Source organism: Cryptomeria japonica, chromosome 1, assembly GCF_030272615.1.
Source record: "Cryptomeria japonica chromosome 1, Sugi_1.0, whole genome shotgun sequence".
In the NCBI taxonomy this organism is placed as follows: domain Eukaryota; kingdom Viridiplantae; phylum Streptophyta; class Pinopsida; order Cupressales; family Cupressaceae; genus Cryptomeria; species Cryptomeria japonica.
This window is the reverse complement of record NC_081405.1, coordinates 328,492,331-328,512,937: the sequence shown is the minus strand read 5'-3', so window position 1 is coordinate 328,512,937 and position 20,607 is coordinate 328,492,331. Positions and strand designations below refer to the sequence as shown.

The 20,607-nt window shown below is 38.7% G+C and overlaps 2 protein-coding genes across 4 annotated transcripts in view; both read left to right on the top strand.

Annotated features, from left to right (window-relative positions):
• Nucleotides 1-20,607, top strand: part of LOC131073144 (uncharacterized) — a 307,122-nt gene that overhangs the window by 170,277 nt on the left and 116,238 nt on the right. For both annotated transcript variants that reach the window (XM_058009527.2, XM_058009528.2), the window contains exon 4: nt 19,179-19,220. In XM_058009527.2, the coding sequence (XP_057865510.2) occupies nt 19,179-19,220 (42 nt within the window). The remainder of the gene's footprint in view (nt 1-19,178; nt 19,221-20,607) is intronic.
• LOC131060841 (uncharacterized) lies at nt 10,446-14,022 on the top strand. Of its 2 annotated transcripts, XM_059217924.1 has the most exons (5): nt 10,446-10,768; nt 11,007-12,343; nt 12,452-12,787; nt 12,921-12,993; nt 13,096-14,022. In XM_059217924.1, exons 2-5 carry the CDS (start codon nt 11,009-11,011, stop codon nt 13,623-13,625), a joined length of 2,274 nt encoding a protein of 757 aa, XP_059073907.1. In that variant the 5' UTR covers nt 10,446-10,768; nt 11,007-11,008; the 3' UTR covers nt 13,626-14,022. The 2 variants fall into 2 exon arrangements, with proteins under 2 accessions (XP_059073907.1, XP_059073906.1); XM_059217923.1 differs by lacking the exon at nt 10,446-10,768 and having other exon boundaries at nt 10,872-12,343.

The window sequence follows — 20,607 nt, the reverse complement described above, 5'->3', positions numbered from 1 at the left end:
TCAATCACCTCCTCTATCTGCTCACATAGGTAGGTGGCATTCTTGCAATGGGCGGAGGCATCAATGGACTTGATGAAAACGGTGCCCCCTGAAATAAAAAAATAAAGCTAGGTCAATGATCATTCAATAAACCATTAGATAAAAAATAAAAAATTAAAGACTATATGAAACTAAAATTAATCAATCACCTGCGGAAGAAACAAGAAAATTAAGGAGAGTTCTATTTCTCCTATCCGTCCAACCATCAGTCATGATGGTGCAACCTTTAGTGCTCCAGAGGTGGCATTGTTCATCTAAATCCTTTTTCACATCATCCACCATTTGAGACAAAATGGGTCCCCTCAAATGACTCTCACTAGGGGCTTTGAACCCCGCCCCACATATGGTAATGGCATCAACCATTTGTTACCAATAAGGAGACCTGTCACAAAGAAACTCAATGAGATAAGTATAAAAATTCAATGAGATAAGTTAAGTATAAAAATTAAAACAATCAAAGTTATCAAACATAAAAGTTAGTAAAACATTCACCTGGCTACAAAGAATGGAATACAGCTGTAGCTCCAAAACCTGCCAACTGCCATTTTAGCAGCATCATGGACCTCCTTGTTCCAACCCATGCCCTCAAGCGACGGTTGGGACCCAGGAGTAGTGCGAGGCACAAAGAAGGAATCCAACCTAGATTTACGAATCCTAGGTCCAATGGTAACATTCCCACTACAACTACTAGTGGTAGGAGCATGAGAAGTGGCAGTGGCACTGCCACTTATAGAAGCAGAAGCAGAAACGGAAGCACCAGTAGTAGCAAACTGAGTGGGACGATATGGAGGTAAGGAAGAAGGGCCTCCAACACAACCTAACTGTGTCCCTCTTCCTAAAATTGTCTCTCTCCCAATGGCCGCTCGATCCTCCTTTTGTTTCTTTTTTCTTTCAATCTCCTCAACCATTACATAACAATCACGTACGGCCTCAGGGACTGCTTTTAGGCATGGTTCGGCATCATGTCCATGCACACCAGCAATATGGTATTTCAGCCTATATATACCTCCATGGAATATTGTTTTGCAAAACATACATTTTGTTTGCCCCTTTCCTTGCCTTGGAAAATCCTCATGATATTTCCAATCAGGGTCCTTTCTCATGGGGGGTCTAGAAGCTGAAGTAGACATTTTAGGATAGTTTTGTGAAACTTGAAGTTGAGGCAAATAATAAAGTGAAGTTTGCTGCAATAAAACATTACAAATACAAAATAAAATTAATACATACATTCAAAAAAACTAAAGTAGGGTTTGTAAATTTTTTTTAAAAAAATTGTAGGGTTTGTCAAACCCTACTTTTAAAAAAAAAAAATTTACAAACCCTACATACAACCCTACATAGTACAACTACATACTACATGCTACATACAAATTACAAACATACAAAAGATCTTGCATACAAGAAAATGTAAAACTTTCAAAATAAATGAATAGAAAATGGAATTTTTGCATACAAGAAACAAAATAATGTTCAAAAAAACAATTTTACCTCTTACAACAAGCTTGAAATGAGTTGCAAACTCTTCCTATCCAACTCTTGATGCACCAAATCGAAACACAATGCAGCTCCAATGTGACAAATTGAAAAAAACTTGAGCTTCTTCCTTGCTGGTTTTTCTTCTATGCACCCTTGTTTTTCTTCCCAACTCACTTTACTCTTCCTTTTTTTGCAAGTGAATGAAATGAAAGTCGCTTTTAGGGCTAGAAGACAATTAACATTAAAAAACGGATTTAAAAAAACTTTGCAAACTAATTTTTTTTTGTGTTTTAACTTATGCCAACGCTGGCCGAGTCCAGGGCTTGGGACTCGCCGAGTTTGGCAAGTTTGGGCCAAACTCGCCAACTTGGCGAGTCCCGTTTCTCTAGTTCCAACACTAGTATACATGCCCAACAGATGACTATGAATGGCGTTAGAAGTTTAGGAGGCATAAGTTTCTTTTCTGCAGACTTTGGTATCTCTAGTCGTGCCCTTCCAGCAGTCTACTAGACGTCCAAGGTGGTCTTAACCCAGTTCAGCCTGCAACCAAAGTGTTTACAGCAGCAGCTATGTGTACATGTCTGGCCTATTTCAAAAGTAGGGTGAAGGAAGATAAATTCTTTTCCCAAACATTCAACTGAAACCACACTGACAACACCCTATTACAGTCGCTGTCACTGCAAATGGCATTCACCCTTAGGAGCTGCGACTAGATTCTTTGTGACTTTCCTTGAACCGTCATCTTCTTCCTCTATTGTCCACGCCAAAGAAACATTGTCCACAAACTGACCTCCTTAACTCGAACGATTTTCTATTAAAATACAGAATTGGGATAACAGTATGAATACCTGGAGTTCTCTGTGTAAAACCCCTATTGTGCACAAATTCGAACTGTAGCTTAATTGCTCTTCAACTCCTCCATTGCAAGTTTGTCTTCAGAAAACCTTCCCAACCCGATCTCTCACAGGCAAGAAAGATGTCAATCTGAGGGATTTCGTCCCCAAATGCCAAGAAATTCGAAAACTGAATCCAGAAAACTCAACTTCCAATAAAATACAATTTCCCAAGATGCCTCAATCCTCATTAAATGCCCATATTTATTACTTCTTTTTGGCACGCATCCCAAAAACACTATCAATGTGCAATAAATGAAAAGTAGAATAAAATAATATTATCCCCTTATGTCTCCATAAAGAAGGGGTACTTTTAATATTTCTTTTTTGAACATTAGCTTCAGCATTAAATGATCCCCTTAAGTTAAATAATTAAATTTCTTTAGAAACTTTTGATTTTTACCTGAATAATCAATTCCCTTTTTTAAAAATGCATTCCAGGCGAATGAATAAATGTACCAAAATGAAGTCAACCAAAACGCTCCAAAATTTACCCAACACTGTGCCAAAACTGACTTACTATAAATAGTAAGTTCTTGGAAAACTTGACAAATCACCTTTGATTGCCTTGCAACTGAAATCCATCAACGATCCCTGAGAAGTCCTGGTTAGCCCCTAGACCACTACAAAAAGGGCTAACAACAAATCGCTAGATGACTATTAAAAAGGGGACATTACACTAAGTTGGTTTTCTTGCCAGCCTGTGTGTTCAGTTGATCAGAGATCTCCATGGGCAATAGAGAAGTCCGTTACTACAACAGAGAGCAGAAGAGATAGCGGTATCAGATTCCAACAATGCTGGTTGAAGAGACCTTTTCAGAGGTTCTTAGAAAGAGAGAGACAATAGTTGACTCTATGGAAGAAAGAACGACAGAACAAAATGAGTCCGCTGAAGCAAGAGCAAAAAGGAAGTTTGAGACCATGATGGACATGATGTCCTAATTGCAGGCCAAGTTAATCAGAATATTGGTGGGACTCCTAACCAACCCACTAATGCACATGAAGCTAGCACTTCCAACACTCCTGGAGGAAATGGAAACAACCATGGAGGAAATAGAAGCAACCTTGTGAGTAACAATGGAGGAGCACCTGGAGGATCAGTCACCAGACCCTTGCAACCTGTTTTCTTGCCCAAGGAAGCGCCACAAGCTGAAATCAAGATACCCATTGCTGATGAAGTGAGGAATAGTTACATGGAGAATGCTTCTCTTTGCGCTGAAATCTGGGATATCTTCACCTTGGATCAATTCATGAACCAAAAGAAGAAGAGAGGTGGAAGATATGATAACCGTTCCTATGCTCAAAGAGATTATCAACAAGCCCTTGGAAAGGTGACTCTAGCCCACTTTGACGGAAGTGATAAGTGTTCTGCTAGAGCATGGGTTTAGTTGGAAAATTATTTGTCCTTGAGACCAATGCCAAAAGAAGATGCTATCAAGTTTGCCACTCTGCATTTGGATGGAGCTACTCATGAGTGGTGGTATCACGATTTGGTCACTCTTGGCCATGGTCTTATTGTCACTTACAATGAGTTAACCAACAAGCTCATTGAAAGGTTCGACACTAAGGACCCTGAGGTAAAGTTCTGTGAGCTTGCACCACTGAAACAACAAGGACCGTTGGACACTGACATAGCTGATTTCCAAAGACTTGTTGTGATGGTGCCAAACATCACAGAGAAGAGGCTTGTAGTCCTTTTTACTGAAGGATTGGAGGAACCGTTGAAGGGTTGGGTGAAGGCGTTTGATCCACCAACTTTGAATGAAGCCATTAAAAAATCAAGAAGCATGGAGTTGGCTGCCCCTAAGTCCAAATTTTAGTCCAAGCCTTTCCCTTATCAAAAGGATAAGAATAAATTATAAGAATAAATTTTCAAATCTGACTAAGAAGTTTCCTCCTAGGATGGATGATGAGCTCCGAAAAGAGCTCCAAAGGAAGAATCTGTGTTACTCTTGCAAGGAGCCATGGGCCTCGGGTAACAAATGCTATGGAAAAGGCAATGCACGCTGCATGGAAGCTTATTTTGCTGATGGATCAAAATATGAAAATTCAGAACAATAGACTAATATGGGGGAAAGTGAGTACGGAGAGGTTCCAGAAGAGGTTGAAGATGATCAAGAAGGTGCCGGTGTAGTTGCTCAACTTTCCAGTCTCCAGAAAAATGAATCATTCAGAGTTAAGGGAGTTCTTGGAGAGTACCGAGTCATTGCCCTTATTGACACAGGAGCAACTCATAATTTCATAGATGAAAATTCATAGTTTTAAAACTCGGCGTCTCGCCTCGGACTCGCCACGGACTCGCGAGTCCTTTGGTGTCGCGAGTCGACTCGTCCAGGCGAGTCCCTGCGAAATCGCAAAGACTCCCGCGAGTCTTTCGTAGGGACTCGCAGGCCTAGAAAAAGACGCCCGTGAAGGGTTAAAATTGCTTTTTTTTTTTCATTTTTCAGTTCATTTTCAGTTTTGTTTGGTTTTAGCAAGTTTGTAGGGTTTGAAGGAGTAGAGGGAAGAAGAAAAAAACAGCAAGAGAGATCTAGGTAAGGATTTTTTCTCTTTCGTTTTTTTTTTCATTTGAATCATTTCATTGTTTTGAAACTGAAAAAAATCTCGAAAAACAAGGGGATATGCTGCCAAATTTTTTTCTATTTTCTTTCCTATGTTATTTCCTCATTTTTTTTTTCTTGTTTTTGAATGCTATTTTTCCCAAATGATTCATTGTCATTTTTTTGTTGATTTTCCATAAAACCCTGCTGATTTTTTTTTGTCATGTTAAATCAGCAATGGCAAGTTCAACTCCAAGGGCAACCCCAAGGTCAGGAAGACAAAGAGATAAAGCATGGAAATATGGGATTGCAGGAAGCAAAAAGGGGGAGATCACTTGCACCGAATGCACAAAATGGATGACTGGTGGAATCAATAGATTAAAATACCACCTTGCACAAATACCTGGATATGGTGTGGAGGCATGCCCCAAAACAACTCCTGAAATTATTAGAAAGATGAAGGCCATTCTTGCTGAGAATGATATGCATAAGGAAGAAAGGCAAAAAACAAGAGAAGCCATGGCAGCTGCAATGAATCCCACATTGTCCACTTTGGGTCCCATTGGTCACACTCAGGGTCGTCAGTCACTTTCATCTTTTGGTGACAATGAGGGTGAGGCTAGTGGCACTCCTGTTAGATCAGACCCTAATTTTTTTGTACCACGCAATGTTCCAGGTGCACAACCTTCACTTGAAGGTACAGGATGGAATAAAGAGAAGCATGAACAAGCACGGATAGCAGCTTCAAACTTTTGGTTTTACAATAATCTATCTTTCAATGCAGCAAACAATGTGTATTGGGAAGGTTTTGTTAATGCAGTAACAGTTGCGGGTAAGGGGTTTAAGGCCCCAACAGGTCATGACTTCAGTGGGCCATTGTTAGAGAAAGCTGTGAAAAATACACAAGGTGTGGTTGATGATCAGAAAAGGTATTGGAAGAGAAAAGGATGCAGCATTTTATCTGATGGATGGACAGATGGACGAAATAGGATGCTTCTCAACTTCTTGGTGGCTTCAAATGGTGCAATGGTATTCATAAAGTCTGTTGATGCCTCAAATGAAATAAAAAATGCAGAGACTTTCTGTAATCTGTTGGATGGTGTGGTTCAGAAAGTTGGAGTTGAGAATGTTGTCCAAATTATCACGGACAACGCAGCTGCATATGTATCTGCAGGTAGAATGCTTATGGAGAGGCATCCTTCGATTACATGGAGTCCTTGTGCTGCACATTGCTTGGACTTGTTGCTAGAGGACATTGGGAAGATTGGATAGGTGAAGAAGGTGGTTGAAGATGTAAGAAGTGTCACCAAATTCATCTACAACCGTACTTGGGTGCTTGCTTTGATGAGAAAATACACAAATGGCAAGGACCTTGTGCGACCTGGAGTGACACGATTTGCTAGCCACTTCATCACTTTGCAGAGCGTTCTTAGTGCCATTCCTCATCTTAAGTAGATGTTTGTGTGAGATGCTTGGTTGGGGTCTGCATACTCCAAAAGACCTGAAGTAGAGAAGATTGTGAGCATTGTTTTTGATGAAGGGTTCAATAAAAGTGGAGAGGAGTTGACTGCGGTAAGTAACAAACACAAAAGTAAAGTTTATACAATCTTGTCTATTTGCTGATTTTATTTTTTAGGGGTTGATTTTGTACTAATTTAAAATTTGTTTTCTTTTTTTTAGGTGACAGAACCTTTGGTAAGGGTTCTTCGTATGGTGGATGGAGAGGGCATGCCAATGGGTTTCATTTATGAGGCCATGGATAGGGCCAAAGAGGCCATTTCACATTACTATCGTGGAAATACAAGAAAATGTGAAATCCTTTGGTGCATCATTGACCGTAGGTGGACAAACCACTCCACCAATCGATACATGCCTTCGCTTACTTTTTGAACCCGAAATTCTACTTCTCTGATTCATTTAGGGCTGATGAGGAGGTCATGGCAGGTGTTATTACATGCATTGATAAGATGACACCTGATCCTGAGTTGAGAGACAAGGTTCTTGATGAGTTGGAGGTGAGATTTGACATTTGCAATTGCTCTATCTTTATTTATGAATTCGGAAATGTTCATTATTGAATTTGAGTTTGACACTTTGACTATGTATTTCTGAATTTGGAAATGTTCATTGTTCAAGATCTACAAAAGTGCAGAGGGGAGACTCTTCTCATCACAACTAGCAATTGATAGGAGAGGAAAACAACAACCAGGTAAAAAATTTAGTAACTTAGTTCAATAGTGCAAGAAAAAACCTACAAACTTGATTGTTACATTTTTTTCTCAATTCTAATATTTCTAAATGTTTTTTGTAGATTTATGGTGGGAGAATTATGGTGCCGGCACGCCTAATCTTCAAAAGATAGCTATCCGTGTTTTGTCTCAGCCATGCAGTGCTTCTAGGTGTGAACGACATTGGAGTGTATTTGAGAGCATTCACACAAAGAAGAGAAATAGATTGTCACAAAAGCGGCTCAATGATCTAGTATTTGTTCGGTACAACCTTCGCCTTCGAGTTAGATAGGTGGAGGGTGTTTCACATGAGGCAATTGACTTGGATGAAATTGATGCATACGGTGATTGGACCATGAATGAACAAAATGATGGTGACAATGTCCTCCTTACCGAAGAAGAAATTGTAGAAATAGAGAGAGGAGCAGCACAAGATGCAGAAGGAGCAAGATTGGATGAAAGGGAGGATGAAGATGAGGACGAAGATGAGGACGATGATGAGGACTTTGACTTTGAAGAAGAATCATCTCATCATTTAGATACCACAACACCCACTGCTACTACTTCTAGCTCAAGGCTTGAAAAATTGAGCTATATTAGGAAAAATACAAAGAGGAAGATGTAGTCTTCTCTTTGGTTTGTTCATTCTCATTGTTGTTTTTCACATTTGGAGTTGGACTTGGACATATCATTATATGTAATTTTGTGAACATTTATATGCTTATGCTGCCATTATACATTTTAGAGTTGAAAGTTGAAACTTGAATATGCTGCAAAACTTGAATATGCTACCATGAATGATGAAATTTTAAATATTGCGTGTTTGTAGATCATATGACATGTGTAATGTTTCAATTATGGCACTTATGTTCTCTAAATGCATTAATTTCTTTATGTTTTTTTTGTAAAACTACGGTTTTTTTTTTGCCGAGTCTTTGCCAAGTCTTTCATGAGTCTTTCATGAGTCCGAGTCCGAGTCCAAATTTTTGTGCCGAGTCCGAGGCGAGTCCGAGATTTTCAACTATGGATGAAATAATTGTTGGAAAGAGAGGCCTTATAACCGAAGTAATTGATGGATTCAAAGTAATTGTGGCAAACGGTTCTACTATCTCTTGCAACCGGATGGTTTCCAATATGTCTTTGAGGTTGGGAAATTATGAAGTTAAGGATGACTTCCATGTTGTTAGCATTGGAGGTACTAATGATGCAGTACTTAGCATACAATGGCTGCGATCTCTTGGTGAGATCACTCTCAACCTGCAAACAATGGAGTTGAAGTTCATGGCCGAAGGGAAGAAAGTGGTGTTGAGAGGGATGTCTAATGGAGGCCCTCGTATTGTGTCATTGAAGAAGATGGAGAGGCTATTCCATCATGATCAAGTGGAGTGGGCAGCGAAATGTTTGATCATGCCATCCGATCCAATAGAAGAAAAGAGACACTACCCTCCCGATATTCAAGAGTTGATCACCAAGAGGAGTAAAGTTTTTGGTAGCCCACCGCTTGGGAGACCTCCCGAGAGAGGGACTAAGAACATAATTGAACTGGAAGAAGGAGCTAAGCCGGTTATCACTACTCTGTACCGATATCCAAAGAAGCAAAAGGATGAGATAGAGAAAGCTATCAAGGAACTTTTGGATATGGGATGCATTCAGCCAAGTAAGAGTCCCTTCGCTTCTGCAGTAGTGCTAGTGAAGAAGAAGGATGGGACCATGCACATGTGCATGGATTACCGAGCCCTTAATCAGAAGACTATCAAAAATCGGTACCCCATTCCCAAGATTGATGAGCTACATGGAGTTTTTTTCTTCTCCAAGATTGATCTAAGATCAGGTTATCATCAGATTTGAATGAGTGAGTTAGATATTGAGAAGACTGCTTTCAGATGCCACTGTGGGCATTTTGAGTTCCTAGTCATGCCCTTTGGGTTGACTAATGCTCCTGGTACCTTCCAATCTTGTATGAACAGGATCTTTCAGAAGCAGTTGAGGAGGTTTGTGCTAATCTTTTTTGATGATATTCTCATCTTCAACAAATCTTGGAAGGAGCACTTGAAGCATTTGGATGAAGTGCTCAACATTTTGGAGTCAGAATCATTGTTTGCCAAAGAATCCAAGTGTGACTTTGGGATGAAGTAGCTGCTCTACCTTGGTCATATCATTGGTGCGGATGGAGTTAAGGTTGATCCTAAGAAGATCAAGGCAATAGTTGATTGACCTCCACCTAAGAACTTGACACACTTGAAGGGGTTCTTGGGTCTTTGTGGTTTTTACAAGAGATCTGTGAAGGGCTACTCTGAGCTTGCTACTCCTCTTATAGATCTCACAAAATAGGGAGCTTTTGTTTGGTCAGAAAAGGCACAAGGTGTGTTTGACAAGCTCAAGAAGATTATGAGCTCGTGTCCTATTTTGGCTCTACCTGATTTTTTCAAGCCCTTTGAGATGCAATGTGATGCATCTGGGGAAGGTATTGGCGCTGTTTTGATGCAAGAGAAGCATCCGATTGTGTTTGAGAGCAGAAAACGAAGAGGAGTTGAGAAGACTTATTCTATCTATGACAAGGAAATGCTTGCGATCATGCATGCATTGGCCAAGTTCAGACAATACTTGGTGAGAAGCAAATTTGTTGTCAAAACTGATCACAATAGCCTCAAACACTTTATGCACCAAAAGGATTTGAATGAAAGGTAGCAGAAGTGGGTGAGTAAGCTAGAAGCTTACGATATTGACATTGAGTATGTTAAGGGCAAAAACAACATTGTGGCGGGTGCACTTTCAAGAAGGCCCCACTTGAGCTCTTTGTGTGAGCTTACTACTGATTGGAAGGACTTTTTGCTTGCTGATTATGCCAAAAATCAGTTTGCAACCATCATTATTGAGGGTACTTTTCATGATGAAAGGCACAAGGTGGTTGATGGGTTGATACACTAAAAGGGAAGAATCTTTCTGTTGCCCGAATCTAAGCTCAAGAAGAAGGTTTTGCAGACTTTCCATGACATTCCTCTTGCTGGTCATCAAGGATATTTCAAGTCCTATAGGCAGATTTGTGAGAGGTTCTCTTAGAAGGTGTTGAAAAATGATGTGTTGAGCTTCATGAAGGAGAGTCACACTTGTCAAATCAACAAAAATGAGCCCTCTTCCAATTGGTTTATTGCAACTTCTACCTATTCCCAATCAAAAGTGGGAAAGTATTTTGATGGACTTTATCACGGGGTTGCCGAGAGCTAATGGCAAAGATTGTATCTATGTTGTGGTGGATAGCATAGTTTTAAAACTCTTTGACTCGCCTCGGACTCGCCACGGACTCGCGAGTCCTTTGGCGAGCCGAGTCGACTCGCCTAGGACTCGCGTGGCGAGTCCAGGCGAGTCCCTGTGAAAGACTCGCGAGTCTTTCGCAAAGACTCGCGCGAGTCTTTCACTCGGACTCGCGAGTCTTTCACAGGGACTCGCGGGCCCAGAAAAAACGCGCCCGTGGGGCTTAAAACCAATTTTTTTTTCATTTTTTGACTTCAATTTGGGTTTTTTTTGGCTGGAGCAGGTTAGAAGGGTTTGGAGGAGTAGAGGGAAGAAGGAAAAATCAGCAAGAGAGATCTAGGTAAGGATTTTTCTCCTTTTTTTTTTTCATTTGAATCATTTCATTGTTTTGAAACTGAAAAAAATCTTGAAAAACAAGGGGATATGCTCCCAAATTTTTTTCTATTTTCTTTCCTAAGTTATTTCCTCTTTTTTTTTTCTTGTTTTTGAATGCTATTTTTCCCAAATGATTCATTGTCATTTTTTTTGTTGATTTTCCATAAAACCCTGCTGATTTTTTTTTTTTCATGTTAAATCAGCAATGGCAAGTTCAACTCCAAGGGCAACCCCAAGGTCAGGAAGACAAAGAGATAAAGCTTGGAAATATGGGATTGCAGGAAGCAAAAAGGGGGAGGTCACTTGCACCGAATGCACAAGATGGATGACTGGTGGAATCAATAGATTAAAATACCACCTTGCACAAATACCTGGATATGGTGTGGAGGCATGCTCCAAATCAACTCCTGAAATTATTAGAGAGATGAAGGCCATTCTTGCTGAGAATGATATGCATAAGGAAGAAAGGCAAAAAACAAGAGAAGCCATAGCAGCTGCAATGAATCCCACATTGTCCACTTCGGGTCCCATTGGTCATAGTCGGGGTCGTCAGTCACTTTCATCTTTTGGTGACAATGAGGGTGAGGCTAGTGGCACTCCTGTTAGATCAGACCCTAATTTTTTTGTACCACGCAATGTTCCAGGTGCACAACCTTCACTTGAAGGTATAGGATGGAATAAAGAGAAGCATGAACAAGCACGGATAGCAGCTTCAAACTTTTGGTTTTACAATAATCTATCTTTCAATGCAGCAAACAATGTGTATTGGGAAAGTTTTGTTAATGCATGTACAGTGGCGGGTAAGGGGTTTAAGGCCCCAACAGGTTATGACTTCAGTGGGCCATTGCTAGAGAAAGCTGTGAAAAATACAGAAGGTGTGGTTGATGATCAGAAAAGGTATTGGAAGAGAAAAGGATGCAGCATTTTATCTGATGGATGGACAGATGGACGGAATAGGACTCTTCTCAACTTCTTGGTGGCTTCAAATGGTGCAATGGTATTCATAAAGTCTGTTGATGCCTCAAATGAAATAAAAAATGCAGAGACTTTGTGTAATCTGTTGGATGGTGTGGTTCGGGAAGTTGGAGTTGAGAATGTTGTCCAAATTATCACGGACAACGCAGCTGCATATGTATCTGCAGGTAGAATGCTTATGCAAAGGCATCCTTCGATTACATGGAGTCCTTGTGCTGCACATTGCTTGGACTTGGTGCTAGAGGACATTGGGAAGATTGGATGGGTGAAGAAGGTGGTTGAAGATGCAAAAAGTGTCACCAAATTCATCTACAACCATACTTGGGTGCTTGCTTTGATGAGAAAATACACAAATGGCAAGGACCTTGTGCGACCTGGAGTGACACGATTTGCTAGCCACTTCATCACTTTGCAGAGCATTCTTAGTGCCATTCCTCATCTTAAGCAGATGTTTGTGTCAGATGCTTGGTTGGGGTCTGCATACTCCAAAAGACCTGAAGCAGAGAAGATTGCGACCATTGTTTTTGATGATGGGTTCAATAAAAATGGAGAGGAGTTGACTGCGGTAAGTAACAAACACAAAAGTAAAGTTTATACAATCTTGTCTATTTGCTGATTTTATTTTTTAGGGGTTGATTTTGTATTAATTTAAAATTTGTTTTAATTTTTTTAGGTGACAGAACCTTTGGTGAGGGTTCTTCGTATGGTGGATGGAGAGGGCATGCCAATGGGTTTCATTTATGAGGCCATGGATAGGGCCAAAGAGGCCATTTCACATTACTATCATGGAAATGCAAGAAAATGTGAAATCTTTTGGCGCATCATTGATCGTAGGTGGACAAACCAACTCCACCAACCGATACATGCCTTCGCCTACTTTTTGAACCCGAAATTCTACTTCTCTGATTCATTTAGGGCTGATGAGGAGGTCATGGCAGGTGTTATTACATGCATTGATAAGATGACACCTGATCCTGAGTTGAGAGACAAGGTTCTTGATGAGTTGGAGGTGAGATTTGACATTTGCAATTGCTCTATCTTTATTTATGAATTCGGAAATGTTCATTATTGAATTTGAGTTTGACACTTTGACTATCTAGTATCTATTTCTGAATTTGGAAATGTTCATTCCATTGTTCAAGATCTACAAAAGTGCAGAGGGGAGACTCTTCTCATCACAACTAGCAATTGATAGGAGAGGAAAACAACAACCAGGTAAAACATTTAGTAACTTAGTTCAACAGTGCAAGAAAAAACCTACAAACTTGATTGTTACATTTTTTTCTCAATTCTAATATTTCTAAATGTTTTTTGTAGATTTATGGTGGGAGAATTATGGTGCCGGCACGCCTAATCTTCAAAAGATAGCTATCCGTGTTTTGTCTCAGCCATGCAGTGCTTCTGGGTGTGAACGAAATTGGAGTGTCTTTGAAAGCATTCACACAAAGAAGAGAAATAGATTGTCACAAAAGCGGCTCAATGATCTAGTATTTGTTCGGTACAACCTTCGCCTTCGAGTTAGACAGGTGGAGGGTGTTTCACATGAGGCCATTGACTTGGATGAAATTGATCCATATGGTGATTGGACCATGAATGAACAAAATGATGGTGATGATGTCCTCCTTACCGAAGAAGAAATTGCAGAAATAGAGAGAGGAGCAGCACAAGATGCAGAAGGAGCAAGATTGGATGAAGATGAGGACGAAGATGAGGATGATGATGAGGACTATGACTTTGAAGAAGACTCATCTCACCATTTAGATACCACAACACCCACTGCTACTACTTCTAGCTCAAGGCCTGAAAAATTGAGCTATATTAGGAAAAATACAAAGAGGAAGATGTAGTCTTCTCTTTGGTTTGTTCATTCACATTGCTGTTTTTCACATTTGCAGTTGGACTTGGACATATCATTATATGTAATTTTGTGAACATTTATATACTTATGCTGCCATTATAGTATTATACATTTTAGAGTTGAAACTTGAAACTTGAATATGCTGCCATGAATGATGAAATTTCAAATATTGCGTGTTTGTACTTTGTAGATCATATGACATGTGTAATGTTTCAATTATGGCACTTATGTTCTCTAAATGCATTAATTTCTTTATGTTTTTTTGTAAAACTACGGTTTTTTTTTTTTGCCGAGTCTTTGCCGAGTCTTTCGCGAGTCTTTCACGAGTCCGAGTCCGAGTCCAAAATTTTGGTTTGCCGAGTCCGAGGCGAGTCCGAGATTTTCAACTATGGTGGATAGATTGACCAAGTTTGCTCATTTTTATGCCGTTACTAGCTCATTTACGACAACTCAAGTTGTTGATGTGTTATTTTGTGAGGTGTTTAGATTGCATGGGTTGCCAAAAAACATTGTGAGTAAAAGGGATAACAAGTTCCTAAGCACTTTTTGGCAAGAAGTTTTCAGATTGTGTGGTGCAGTGCTCACCCCAAGCACTAGTTATCACCCAAACTGATGGGCAAATGGAGATTGTAAACGAGTGGTTGGAGGGTTATCTCAGGAATTATGTCTCGAAGCAAAAAAAGCTTGGGTGAGATGGCTACACTTAGGAGAGTACTGCTACAATTCCTTCTACCACATGTCCATCAGAATGTCTCCTTTCATGGCACTCTATCGTCACGAGGCCCCTAGCTTTGTTGATTTGATGTTTGGTCATAGAAAAGCCCCCCAAGCAAAGGATATTGTGCAATAGTGTCAAGAAATTTTGAAGGCCTTGAAGAATAAACTCCAGATTACACAGAGTCAGCAGAAGTTGTACGCTGATTAGCAGCGTATAGAGCACATATTTGAGGTTGGAGACATGGTCTATCTTAGGTTTCAACTTTTTAGACAGTCTACTGTCAAGAAGAGTGGAGCGGAGAAACTCAAGCCACGTTTCTATGGGCCGTTCAGAGTCATCAGGAGAGTTGGTGTAGTTGGCTTACGAGTTGGAGCTACCAGTGAGTAGCAAGGTTCACAATGTCTTCCACGTGTCTCGCCTCAAGAAGGCACTTGGACACAATGTTGTGGTCTCTTTAGACTTACCTCCCTTGGATGACGAAGGACAGTTGGTGTTGATTCCAGAGGAGATCATTGATTTCAGAGAACGCTCTTTGAGGAGAAGGACAATCAAGGAGTATTTGGTGAAGTGGAAGAATTTGCCTATAGAGGATGCTATTTGGGAGAATGAGGAGATTCTACAACATCGAGACTTGCGGTTGCTTGAGGAGAAGCAATCTTGGGGAGGGCGGACTGTAATGCCCCCTTCTCAATAGTAATCAGTTCAGTTGGCCATTAGCCTATTCCGGAGACTCATAGGCTAGTTGGAAGCAAAATTTAGGGTTTCCTACTTCTAAGGGGATGTCTCGGCATTTTTGGTGGCTTGCATGTTGGAGTTTTATAGTTTTGATTCTGTATTCCTTCAGGGTTTTTCAGAAAGCTTCGCAATGATGGTACATGCATAGCAAGTAGCGGAGTTTGGTAAATTTACTATTTTTAGTAAGTGGGGGTGAGGACAGCTCATTTCTCTGGGTTTTTCTAGGTTTCTCTGGGTTTTGGCGAGTTTAGTATTTGATGGAAAATGGTGTTTAAAGTTGAATTATAACTTAAGGCAAAATGGACGATTTATTAAGGGATTGCTTAAGCTATATTTAAAGTCATTTTGTCAATTATATGTTAGGTGCTCATATTATGTATTATTTGCATTTTGATAAAGTGTCTTGTCTAAGCAAAATGGGACACCTTGGTGAAGGATGAAATGAAATGAAATGCAAATTAAAAAGTAAATTCGAATTCCATTGTTAAGTCCCACTTTGGAGGGAAAAGGAGGTTCGATTTGGGGGAAAGTTATAAATAAGTGCCTTGGGCTTTATTTGAGACTATATATTGCTTATCATAACGAAGTGTTGTCGAAATCATTCCAGACTCTTGCTTCGAGGAATGCTTACCTCCTAGCCTCCTTCAGTTTCGTGCTTGAAAGATAGCCCCTAGCTGAATATTGTGACTGTTTCTCATTTGGAGGAGCAGCTTGAGCTCAACAAAGATGAAGTTATTTGATGCTTTCTGATTTTGGAGTGTTGTTTTTCAGTGCTGGAGTTTGCTGTTTGGTATGGAGCCGATCGTGAAATCCATTCATAAGTCTCTAAGAGTTCAGTTGCTACTTCTAGGTATTTTTCCTATGTTTTCCTCTTGGTTAGGCGATTCCTTTTGCTAAGTTTCGTGGTGTTTTGTGTTGATTTGGATTTTAAGAAAATCGCCCTCCTTATCTGGCCGTACCATGTATATGAATGCCTTGGGAAGTGCGCTTTAGGTGTATTGAGCAGATTTGCAGTTGGTGGTTGGTCTTGTCTTGGGTGTCTCCTCTTCAAGGATGATTTGCAATTGAATTCAAGTCATTCAGAGTTGTGTGGACGAAGTTATGAGCATTTAGGTGATTTCTCTTCTTGCTGGTCTTTTATTTCAGTTTGTTGTTCTTTATATCAGACCCAAGTTATTTACCTGTTTGGATACTTTTCATATGTTGGATGGCTCATATTTTTTAGAGGATGAATTCCTAACATTTTGGTGTGTTTTGGTATCGATTTCCTATTGTAATCTGCAAGCTAATGCTCTCATTGTAACGCTGAAATTAGTAGTACTGATCAGCCTTCATTTTATTGCATTTTACATTTTGTATTCTCACGGAAGAAGTGGAAGAGGTTGGCTTAGCCACCTATCTAATACTTTCAATTGGTTTCACAGTCCTCCCGCTAATAAGTGGTTGAGTGATCTCATTTTCAGTATTGTAATAATTGTCCTCCCGCTGAATAATTGGTTGAGTGATCTTATTTTCAGTATTCTAATAATTGTCCTCCCACTGAAAAATGGTAGTGTGATTTTACATTAAGTTGTTCTTGCCCGGTGGACAAGTGGAAGGGTCTGGCTTGCTGCCCAGCATTGTACTTCAGTTTGTTTTGGAGCTAACGATTCCCTATTCACCATATGCTTTCAGCTCACCCACACTGGGCTCGTGGTGATCAGAAAGTGGAAGGGTTACCTTTCAATAGTATTGTATTTCTCTTTCCTAACCTTAACAGGTGCAATGTGGTGTTTAAAATTTTAAAAAAAATTAAGGGGGACATTTCATCATTCAAAATATCTTCTACACCCCGATCATCACATCTCCTCTCAATCCTATCCCAAGGACTCTCACTACCTAAACCCACCATTGTTTCAATTTCCAATGTAACTCTAAGTGGCTGTCTTGCTGCTAATACTTTTGAAAAAAAATCCCCTTCAAGAAATGGACCTGCAAACTCAATTGTCTTCATCTTTGTTCTCTTTCATAATACCGTTTAGCTCTATCACTAGTGTTCATCAACACCCTTTAGGCTGGCAGGATTATGGTTGTGATACCACTGTAATATCCTTCACTGATTTGTCCTGATTTTTGCATAACTCATCACACACTTTTGTCAAATAGTTAGCTTGGATAGAAGAAGGTATTGTTTGCATATTTGCACAATTCTAATATGTATAAAAATGATAATGAATTTATTTACAGATTGACACAATGGAATTCAAAGACTTATATTCATTTTCAAAGAGTACAAGAATTGAAACAATACTAATTCCTCATATTAGATCAGAACATTGGCATAACATTTTAATATTAAAAAATACTTAGGGAATGTATATGTTTCTCTTGACCTAATATAATCTGGAAATATAGTTGTATTTTGTACATCACTACAACCACGTCCAAGCAGATGGAGAATTTCAGATTTAACTGAGATAATACAATAACAGATGTATAGAGCAGATTAAGATTCCCAAGGCTACTAACCGTCCAAAAACCTTTCAATGATTTAGGCTAACAGATATGAGGGATCGTCCAGTTTAAAATGAAGTTTCAAATTTTGCATCCAACATACTTGACATTTGACTTTAATACAAATAATTGTTAATACTTAATTCCTTTGTCTTGAATAGTCATGCATAATCTGGCCGTTTATTCTCACGCACCTTGCACTCTAATCGAACTCAATATTGCCATGCCAAAGTTAATTTTTTTCCCATGACAGGGTTTTAGTCCACGACTAGTTTGAATTATAATGTCATCTGCATATAATGTAAATATTTCCAGTGTTGTGTCTGAAGGTACTTACGCTTAGGCCCAATACAAATTGGCATCCATGCATTAAATATTAATCTTCAATTAAAAGCCACACCTGCCACCTCTGAAATTGTATTTGATTTTACCCTAGTAATACCTAGTCTTTGTTCTTTCGTTGAAAGAAAATCATTAATGAATTTGTCAAAGCCATGTAATGAAGTCATATTCAGTTGTTCTTAAATTACTTCACCATCCTTTTTATTGAGCAGATGCTACTGAAATCGGGTCCCATTCATTTCTGTCTTGTATACCCCTTTGTCTTCTAGCACTCAACTTGATATTATTCAATTGCTTCGAATGGCATTCATTACCCCCTTTTTCTGGCTCATGATTTGGCTTAGTAATTCCTGCTATGTGTATTCTTTAGTGATATGCATATGCTTAACCCACGGCATGGACAGAAATCTTCATAATATTATTAAATAACTTCTTTAGAGGCTTTGACTCATAAGCCCTATGAATCCCTCAATATTTTAATATAATGGCACCTTTATTTCTGAGTAATAAATGGATAATATTGAGAATTCCTTTATTATGAAAATACAATCATCCTGCAAATTTGTCAACAATGGAAACTTCGCAAATTTGAAATATTCAATAGATGCAATATAAGATACCTGGTTGATACCTCCAATTGGAACAGGGTTTTTGTCCAATTCCTGAGAAATCCCAAGGGTTTCCACCATTAGGGTTCCAAAACATGTAGAAGAGGCTCTACAAAAATGCTCCCAATAAAATATATTTTGCAAAAGATTGAATGAATAATCACAATCCCCTTTCACCACCTTTGTAATATTTTGGGCAACCGCTTTTGAAAACTTCCAATAATAATTTTAATAAAAATAATTTAATATTTAAGTCATAAAGTGGCTATTAATATTTTAATTTTTGACTCCAAAAATACTTTAATTTAATTAATAATTAATTAAATACTAGTTGCCATAAATTAACTTTAGACAACATAATAAATAAATAAATAATTTATTTAATTTCACCTGCCTGTTAAAAATGGGACATTACACATAGGTAACGTTGATCAATGTTTGCTTGCACTGACACATGATATTTTCTCAAAGGACGTAGTTTTCATTTTCTTTCCATAGTTGATGCAATCAAAACTTACCTATCTCTACTCTCTAGATTAGAAAACAAATCATTATGCTTTATTTATATCATTTTATTATGCTTCTTCTAAGAGAAATGTGCTCAATTTTTATCAAAATATTTTATCTGTCTCTTTATTGTCTCCAGATTCAGACATTGCTCAAGGACATGGGTGGTGAATTCTTAAAGGTCATCTACAAAACCAATTCAACTCAAAGTTTCCTTATGTTCCTATGTTCATTGAAGGATGGGAATTTATAGTTTTAGCTAGGTTCCAAATGCAGCATTTGATCCCAACTAAGTGCAGACCTAATGAAGCGGCTATGTCTTATCTAAATGAGGACACATTGATGTTTCCTTTTCAATAATTTGCTATCACTATGCCGTACAGATTGGTTACTAAATAAATGTGTTAGGTTTGGTGAACATTTAAATTCTCGTGTTAGCATAACTTTTTACAGCATGTGGATTCTAAAATTTCACTAGTAGCTGACATGCAATTCATTTTCAAAATGAATAGATGGACACCAAAGGTAATGATGAACCAATGCTAAGACAGGTTATTTAACTTATGATTGTGCACTTAAAATATGGTTACAAATTACTGTAAGCACCATCAATATCATTCTGAAGATATTTGGTCCATTGCATTTTGGCATTCTTTAAGCAGTTGCTTAGGAGATGGACAGTTTGGTCCATTGCGTATTGTCATTCTTTAAGCAGTTGCTTAGGAGATGGACGGTAAATTCTTAAAAGTGATTTACAAATCGGATTCAACTCAAGCCTATATTGAAATTCAGTTTTATTAAGCTCCCAAGCTCATTGAAGGATGAGAATTATTAGCTTTCAGTTTACTTCTAGTGCAGTACATAACTTCTCAATGGGTTTTGTGTCCTATCTAATTTAGGTTTCTCTAGTGTTTCCCTTTTCAATAATATGTTATTAGTTTTCTATACAAATTGATTACTCAATAAACATGTCAAGTTTTGGTGAACGTTTAAACTTTGATGTTAGTAAAAATTTAATAGCTTGTGAAAACTAAATTTTTTGATGGAGTAGAAAACATGCAATTGACTTCCGCAATGATAGGATGCACACCAAAGATAATGGTGAAGCAATCCAACACAAGGTCCTCTAGGTGTGATTATTTACTTGCATATTTACAAATATGGTAAAACTACTGTAAAGACTATCATTACCAAATAAGGAATACTCGCTGAGTCAAAGTTCCAACAATTATTAATGACAAAAACTTGCCACAAAAACTCGCTAGGTCATAGTGAAAAACTCACCAAGTTTTTGGCCAAGACTCGTTGAGTCTCTGCCAAAAACTCGTTGAGTTTGTGCCAAAAACTCGGTTGTGCAAGTAAAAAAGGCCACAATTGGAAAAAAAAAACATTTCATTATCATTTTTGCTCCTTTTTGTTGTCCAAGGTAGGTAAACCCTCCCAACTAGCAAGCACGCTATTTGCAATAATTTTTCATCTAGGAGAGAATATTGGAAGAATTTTTTTGGTGAATTTTGAAGGCAAATTGAAAGCATGGGTAGGCTTTCTGGTTTTCATTTTCTTTGTTG